The sequence below is a fragment of the Syngnathus acus genome, chromosome 16 (assembly GCF_901709675.1).
Source record: "Syngnathus acus chromosome 16, fSynAcu1.2, whole genome shotgun sequence".
NCBI classification, from domain to species: domain Eukaryota; kingdom Metazoa; phylum Chordata; class Actinopteri; order Syngnathiformes; family Syngnathidae; genus Syngnathus; species Syngnathus acus.
The window spans coordinates 5,045,932-5,054,374 of NC_051101.1; the positions used below are offsets into that span (position 1 = coordinate 5,045,932).

Below are 8,443 nucleotides of genomic sequence, written 5' to 3' on the forward strand. Positions count from 1 at the left end.
GAACATAGAAAACGTCAGACAGGAGGGCTGGAGTCCTGAATCAAAGGCCCAGCCTATGTAGGAACTGTGAGATTGATGTGCTCAGTGCTGGCCCACCATACCACCCTTTTGGTAATGTATATATTATGACAAAACATAAAATACAAAATGTTTTGACTATTGCACTCATGGGAGCTAGCCAGTCGAGAGGCAGTTAATACTGGATTCACATTTGTGCCATAGTCAGCAGAGAAACCTGAAAAATCCCCTCTCTTGTTCCAATCACCAGTTGACGAGGGAGGCATAGTCCATTCAGGAAGCAGGTAAATTCTGTCAGACATGATGAAAGAGTGTCCTTGGTTGAAAACTATATATACGCGGTTCTTGCTATTTTTGACAGGATTATCTCAACAAAGTCAAAGAAACTGAACACAATCGACAAACACCACATACTCTCGAGACGATGAAGACCTTCAGTTTGTCTGTTGCAGTGATCATCATGCTTGCTTTCCTTCTGATTCAGGAGGGTTGCACCATCTCTACTGATAATGGGGTAACCATATCATATACAGGCTATACATTTCTTTTTTAATCTGACATTGTTTCATCCTGGAAATATAATTCATAGGATCCTGACCAGCATACAGTGGACGCAAGTGCAGGAACTGCTGCTGAGATACTGGCAGACCAATGGAAGGTATGAGCTTTCAATTCATCGATACTTTTTAAATCAAAAACAGTTCTTAAGATTTGTGTTGTTCAAACAGGTGCCAGACAGCAACAGGCAGAAACGCCACAGTGGACCTTGCCGCTTTTGCTGTAATTGCTGTCGTCGTATGAATTTCTGTGGCCTCTGCTGCGAATGGAGATTCTAGGAATCATCTGCATTGTTACAGCAATCAAAAACTACCTGCATTTGGTGGAGATGTGCATGCTGATATGCTCAGCGATGTGAGCCTTAGGAAAAAAAAAACCTTCAGAAATGGGTCTTCTCTCAATAAAAGCCAATTTAAACAGTTAATGTGTTGTTTGAGTGGATAATCTAACGCACTAATAACATACATTCATTTCTTGAACATCTCATTAGGAAAATCTCAGATGTGGCTGGAAGAACAGACATCTGTCAGCTCAATAACATTTTATAATGTTAATTGACTGGAACAAGATGTCCATTTCAACTGTATTCATAAATCACTTTAAAAACATTCATGACTACATACCAACTGCTGCACATGAATTAAAAATCAGACATATGAGAATGACAGTTGAAGCAATAAATCAATAATATAAAGACAGTAAATAAAAAAAGAAAACACTAAAACAATGCCGTAAATACATGCCATGAGCTATTCTGAGTCAAAAGCAAGAGAATAAAATATGTGTTGTTAGACAAGTTTTAAAAATGGACAGTCAAATATTTTGTGCTAGGTCATTCCAAAGAGAGGCACTGGACACAAATTGCCTCCATTAGCACAGACAAAAAAAATAAAAATAAACTTAAGCTAGTTGAAGTGAGCTTCAGACCTATTTGGTTTACATAACCCTAACCCATCCCGTTTCACCCTCGAACCCAAATGACCTCACATCCATCCATTGGGTCACAGTGGTTGCTGATGTTTTGGCATCAGATCAACTTTTCTGCCAATGCAGAAAGGAGCTCAGCCCGTTCTGCCTCCAAGCGAGGCAAAGCCCCAGGGCCCTAAAGCCAAGGTGCTACTGAAACCCCAATACAGAGCAACTGCCAGAGACCATAAAAAAACACCTAATCTGACGCAGCCAAGCACTCAGGCACTTGCTGAGTGCGTAGGCTCCAGGAACTGCAATGCACATATACACAAACAATTATTCACATTCTTGGACAACTGACATACCCAAACCCAATAGGCATTTTGGGTGAGCGGGGTGGCAGAAATGAGACTACCTGGACAAAATCTAACAAGTGAGTGGATTGCCAACATACAAATGCTAGACAGGAGACCTGGAGCCCAGAATCTAAGACCCAACATAAGCGACATATAGAGAAACAAACAGTCACACTGTTATTCATATCTTTTAAAAATAATGGCCATTTTTTTTTTTTTTTTTTTGATACACTCAGAATCTAGAGTAGCTGGAGAAAGTCCACCAAGCGTGAAGAGAACATAGAAAACGTCAGACAGGAGGGCTGGAGTCCTGAATCAGAGGCCCAGCCTATGTAGGAACTGTGAGATTGATGTGCTAAGTGCTGGCCCACCATACCACCCTTCTGGTAATGTATATATTATGACAAAACATAAAATACAAAATGTTTTGACTATTGCACTCATGGGAGCTAGCCAGTCGAGAGGCAGTTAATACTGGATTCACATTTGTGCCATAGTCAGCAGAGAAACCTGAAAAATCCCCTCTCTTGTTCCAATCACCAGTTGACGAGGGAGGCATCGTCCATTCAGGAAGCAGGTGAATTCTGTCAGACATGATGAAAGAGTGTCCTTGGTTGAAAACTATATATACGCGGTTCTTGCTATTTTTGACAGGATTATCTCAACAAAGTCAAAGAAACTGAACACAATCGACAAACACCACATACTCTTGAGACGATGAAGAACTTCAGTTTGTCTGTTGCAGTGATCATCATGCTTGCTTTCCTTCTGATTCAGGAGGGTTGCACCATCTCTACTGATAATGGGGTAACCATATCATATACAGGCTATACATTTCTTTTTTTAATCTGACATTGTTTCATCCTGGAAATATAATTCATAGGATCCTGACCAGCATACAGTGGATGCAAGCTCAGGAACTGCTGCTGACATACTAACAGACCAATGGAAGGTATGAGCTTTCAATTCATCGATACTTTTTAAATCAAAAACAGTTCTTAAGATTTGTGTTGTTCAAACAGGTGCCAGACAGCAACAGGCAGAAACGCCACAGTGGACCTTGCCGCTTTTGCTGTAATTGCTGTGGTCGTATGAATTTCTGTGGCCTCTGCTGCGAATGGAGATTCTAGGAATCATCTGCATTGTTACATCAATAAAAAACTACCTGCATTTGGTGGAGATGTGCATGCTGATATGCTCAGCGATGTGAGCCTTAGGAAAAAAAAAAACTTCAGAAATGTGTCTTCCCTCAATAAAAGCCAATTTAAACAGTTAATGTGTTGTTTGAGTGGATAATCTAACGCACTAATAACATACATTCATTTCTTGAACATCTCATTAGGAAAATCTCAGATGTGGCTGGAAGAACAGACATCTGTCAGCTCAATAACATTTTATAATGTTAATTGACTGGAACAAGATGTCCATTTCAACTGTATTCATAAATCACTTTAAAAACATTCATGACTACATACCAACTGCTGCACAATGCACATGAATTAAAAATCAGACATATGAGAATGACAGTTGAAGCAATAAATCAATAACATAAAGACAGTAAATAAAAAAAGAAAACACTAAAACAATGCCGTAAATACATGCCATGAGCCATTCTGAGTCAAAAGCAAGAGAATAAAATATGTGTTGTTAGACAAGTTTTAAAAATGGACAGTCAAATATTTTGTGCTAGGTCATTCCAAAGAGAGGCACTGGACACAAATTGCCTCCATTAGCAAAAAAAATAAAAATAAACTTAAGCTAGTTGAAGTGAGCTTCAGACCTATTTGGTTTACATAACCCTAACCCATCCCCTTTCACCCTCGAACCCAAGTGACCTCACATCCATCCATAGAGCAGGTGTTGCACCAGACGCTTATGAAGCAAGGATTCTGGTCCTGACGACACGAGTACTAAAAATTGGGTCACAGTGGTTGCTGATGTTTTGGCATCAGATCAGACAGTCAACCTTTCTGCCAATGCAGAAAGGAGCTCAGCCCGTTCTGCCTCCAAGCTAGGCAAAGCCCCAGGGCACTAAAGCCAAGGTGCTACTGAAACCCCAATACAGAGGAACTGCCAGAGACCATAAAAAACCACCCCATCTGACGCAGCCAAGCACTCAGGCACATGCTGAGTGCGTAGGCTCCAGGAACTGCAATGCACATATAGACAAACAATTATTCACATCCTTGGACAACTGACATAGCCAAACCCAATAGGCATTTTGGGTGAGTGGGGGGTGGGGGGGGGGGGGGGGCAGAAATGAGACTACCTGGACAAAATCTAACAAGTGAGTGGATTGCCAACATACAAATGCCAGACAGGAGACCTGGAGCCGAGAATCTAAGACCCAACATAAGCGCTTTGAGGTTGATATGCTAAGCGCTGGTCCACCATGCCACCTTAATGTAATATAGCATGATGTTAAAGTGCAACACATATGCAGCACTTTTTGATCACATGACACTCATGGGACCTAGCCAATTGGGTAAGCAGTTAAAACTGGATTGACATTTGTGCAACACAGCAACCTGAAAAATTCCCTCTCTTGTTCCAGTCACAAAGTCCACTCCATTGATAAATATTACCAGCGGTGATGAAAAAGTGACATTGGTAAGTATAAATAAAGCAGTCTTTGGTACTTTTGACAAGAGTAACTCCACAGACTGAAGAGACTGAACACAAACAACAAACTCCACATCTAAGGACAAAAATGAAGGTCTTCAGTGTGATCATCATGCTTGCTTTCCTTTTTACTCAGGAGGGTTGTACCTTCTCTACTAATAATGGGGTAAGAATATCAAATAAATACATTTCTTTTTTCTTCTTTCTTTGTTATTCTTCTTTCTTTGTTAGATGCAACTCTTTTTCCAAGTCATCCTTTCACATTGTAAATTCAAATCACAGGATCCCAACCAGCATTTGATGAACGCAAGAGCTGAAGCAGCTGCCGAGATCCACGCGGACCAATGGAAGGTATAATGCAGTATTTTGAATCAGCATGCAGAATGTGTGATAATTCAAAACAGTGCAAAAAATGAAACATTTTTATAGAATGATAGCACAGGGGGTTGTGGGTGTATCATCTCATATTCTACACAACAGGTGGTATGCTTAGGTTGTGCATAAAAGGGGTAAAAATGGTTTGTTCCAAACAGCAGTGAGGTGGAAATGCAAAGTCCATTGTAAAAACAGAGCAAGCCTGCCAAATGATTAGGAAACACTAAATATAGATGCCAATATTCGTTGCATGCACTACACAAGACCAACTCCAGAGAACTGAGCCAGTGAACATTTTGAAACATTAAAATGTGCTGCTTACTTCACATTTACAAACATGCAAGCTCAAAAAAGAATTAATCATTTCAGTTAGCCGTTTTAATGATCATTTTTAACAAATCTGCATTTTACAAACAGGAAGAGGATTTGGTAAGAGCGAGAGATGAAGTTTTGGAAAAATTTGAGATGCAATCAGATGAACCAAAGGTAGGTCAACATACAGGTGAAAGATGAAATGAGTGATATTGAACCACCATGCTCATTTTAGTTGTTTTGCACACAGATGGATTATGGTGCCAGACCTGTCCGCAATGCGAGAGATTGCCGCTGGTGCTGTGGCTGCTGTGGTAAAGAACCTACATGGTGTGGTCTCTGCTGTGACTGGTGATTCCTGAAATCTTCTGTCATCAACCTGTGTGCATCCTTCACTACACTGATATTAACATTTCTGAAATACATTGTCATACATAAAATCAAATCTGACTGACAGTAGTTTTTTTCAAATGATTAGTGCACAAAAGAAGCTCTCACAATGCCCAGTGTGCTATAATAGCCCTGCTTTAGGTCTTACTATACAAAATAAAATATTCATTGGTCTAATTACAAATGGATGGGTTTTTTTTTGTATTGCAAGTGTTGCTGAAGTTCCTTGTGTTTGTCCATATTTCTCCCTAGTGTTACACCTCATGTAAAATGGACGAGGTCACAAACACAACCTTAACACGTGGCCACTATTTGTACAGAGAAACAATATCATACAGGGTTTGGAGGAGATAATCAAAACATGAGGCTACTGGCGGGACTGGATGTTGTTTCTGAAAGGCCAAATTACTGGATAATCACGGGAAATATTTCATACGGTGGCTTTAGTAGCAATTAGCCTGTCATACATGTGGTCATTTGTTAAAAATAAAGTTGGTAGAGACCCAGAATGAGGTAGGAAAGAGAGGACAGACACATAAATTGAAGTGCAAACAAGGACAGATGGGATCAGTGACCAAGACCGGGTAAGACTGGTTGATGGCTGTGTGCTCACCCTTGACTTGTTTGGGGCGAGTATTGATAGAAATGAAACACACCATGGAAACACAAGCCAAAACAAATATGACAGGATAAATCAGGACTTCAGACTTAATCCACATAATCCTTTGAAACGTTCATGGCACTGCTATGTCCATATTTACATTACATGTTAGTTTGGGTATAACTTTATCTGAAAGTTTTGTACATGTTCTGAAACTGTTAAATTGCACTTCTGCTCTGGGAACTGGCTATACAGATAACACTTTTTTTTTTTTTTGTTAACCCAGTTCTCACTGGGTTTTCTCCAGTATTGCGGTTTCCTCCCACATTTCAAAAACATGCATGGTAGGCTGATTGACCACTCCGAATTGTCCGTAGATGTTAGTGTGACTGCTGGACTATTACCTTGTCTCTCCTTTGCTGGTTTTTCAGTTCTTGCGCAAGTTGTATGGAAACTCTCAGGTTATGTAAAATTCATTTGACCCTTGACTTCAGAGTAGACATTGGTGTACATGGCATTTGAATGTTTGTCTCAATAATTCTGACTAACATTACTTTCCTTACAGAGAAAAAACAATTGTAAACACAAAATGATACATGTGTTACAACATGATAAAAATTTGAATGACAGAAAAAGAACAGAAAGTGAAAGAAAGCTGGACAGGTGTTTTCATTATTAATTATTTAGAAAGCGGAGCGCTAGTGACGTACAATCAGTAGCAAAAATAATCTTTATAAACACCTAACAAATAGAAAATAGATCCAAGGATTTAATGCCTTTGGCATTCATGGTTTGCCTGATATTTCTAATATACATATTGTTAGACTTCATTTTCAACAATGCTTTTGAGTGACTTTCAATTAGTGCACAATATGTACCATTTAGCCAACAATATGCTAATGTTAATAATATAAAACTGAGCTTTTGTTCATAAGAGGATAGTTCATTAAATTAAACAATATGTTCAAACGTTCGTTGTGGTTCCATCCATACAGAAATTACGTTATAAACATCAGTTTGTCAGAGAATGGGCGATTCCGAAATAAAAACATGTTCAGAGGATTCTTCACAAAAACAATAATGAGTAAATATGTCTTAAGATTGATAGAATATGTGATTTTTTTATTTTATTTTATTGTTAAATAAATATTTCGCTCGTAAGGCTTACACCTGTATCATCAGCAATACCCGCCATTGCGTGTGGATGTCAGTTAGGGATTGTGGGTGAAAATTATTTGAAAAAATACTATCCTCTTTTATATTCAAAATGAAGCACCTTTTTTTATCTGTCCTTGACCCAATGACATTATCCAACAACCTTTAAGGAAATGTGGCATAACCGATTTTCGAAAGTGACCCTTTCCCTCCCTTCTATTATAAATTCTTTCTTTCTTTCTTTCTTTCTTTCTTTCTTTCTTTCTTTCTTTCTTTCTTTCTTTCTTTCTTTCTTTCTTTCTTTCTTTCACTTCCTGGGTCAGCCAGTCTGAGATACGTAAAAAAATCATTCCCATTCAATCTTTCTGCAACACACACACACGTGCACACACATGCGCAGGCTCACACACACACACACACACACACACGCACACACACACACACACACACACGCACACACGCGCACACGCGCACACACACACACACACACATGCGCAGGCTCACACACATGCGCAGGCTCACACACATGCGCAGGCTCACACACATGCGCAGGCTCACACACACGCGCAGACTCACTCACTCACTCACTCACTCACTCACTCACTCACTCACTCACTCACTCACTCACTCACTCACTCACGCACGCACACACAGTGGTGTAACATTGGCTGCCAGCAGTGTAAAGATCCTTGAAGAAATAAAACTTAAACGTGGAAGACAAATTTGCTTGCTAGCTCTTCTACTTATCCAATAGAGCACTGTGACACATGACATTTAACCACTATGGTAGGAGTTCTTTTGTGCTACTTTCAGTATGACTGGATTGTTCGCAACAATTATAAAGACCACAAAGGTCAAATAAGTGGTCTGGTGTTAATTTGAAGCAGAATTGGTTCGGGAACATAGAAACACAGATGGACTGATGGAGTTAAGAATGGGGAAGCGTTATACAGAGAGGTCAACAAGTGTCAAGCTGAACAATGGCAACTCTGTGGTTGCTATTTAAGACTGTGTAATTGCAATTTAATTCACCCTCACAGTCACAAAAGTCCATGTATGCATAAACACACACACTTTTGTACAGTGTCCATACACACAGACTGCTCGAGTTGACCCTAACAGACTCGCTAATACTACACCCATGTTT

General features: G+C 39.6%; 1 protein-coding gene across 1 annotated transcript; it reads left to right on the forward strand.

Moving 5' to 3' along the window:
- The first annotated feature begins 379 nt into the window (after window positions 1–379).
- Window positions 380–5,595, forward strand: LOC119135809. Its single transcript, XM_037273744.1, has 8 exons — window positions 380–532; window positions 608–676; window positions 747–848; window positions 1,630–1,689; window positions 4,462–4,629; window positions 4,746–4,814; window positions 5,256–5,324; window positions 5,401–5,595. The coding sequence occupies exons 1-8, from the start codon at window positions 443–445 to the stop codon at window positions 5,503–5,505; spliced, it is 732 nt and encodes a 243-aa protein (XP_037129639.1). The 5' UTR covers window positions 380–442; the 3' UTR covers window positions 5,506–5,595.
- Window positions 5,596–8,443: the final 2,848 nt, after the last annotated feature.

What these genes read in the sequence shown, in the direction of transcription:
- LOC119135809 (XM_037273744.1), top strand. Translation starts at nt 443, where the DNA reads ATGAAGACCTTCAGTTTGTCTGTTGCAGTGATCATCATGCTTGCTTTC. An exon ending in TACTGGCAGACCAATGGAAG is followed by an intron (nt 677 to 746) that starts GTATGAGCTTTC and finishes TTGTTCAAACAG; the next exon opens with GTGCCAGACAGCAACAGGCA. An exon ending in TGCAATCAGATGAACCAAAG is followed by an intron (nt 5,325 to 5,400) that starts GTAGGTCAACAT and finishes TTTTGCACACAG; the next exon opens with ATGGATTATGGTGCCAGACC.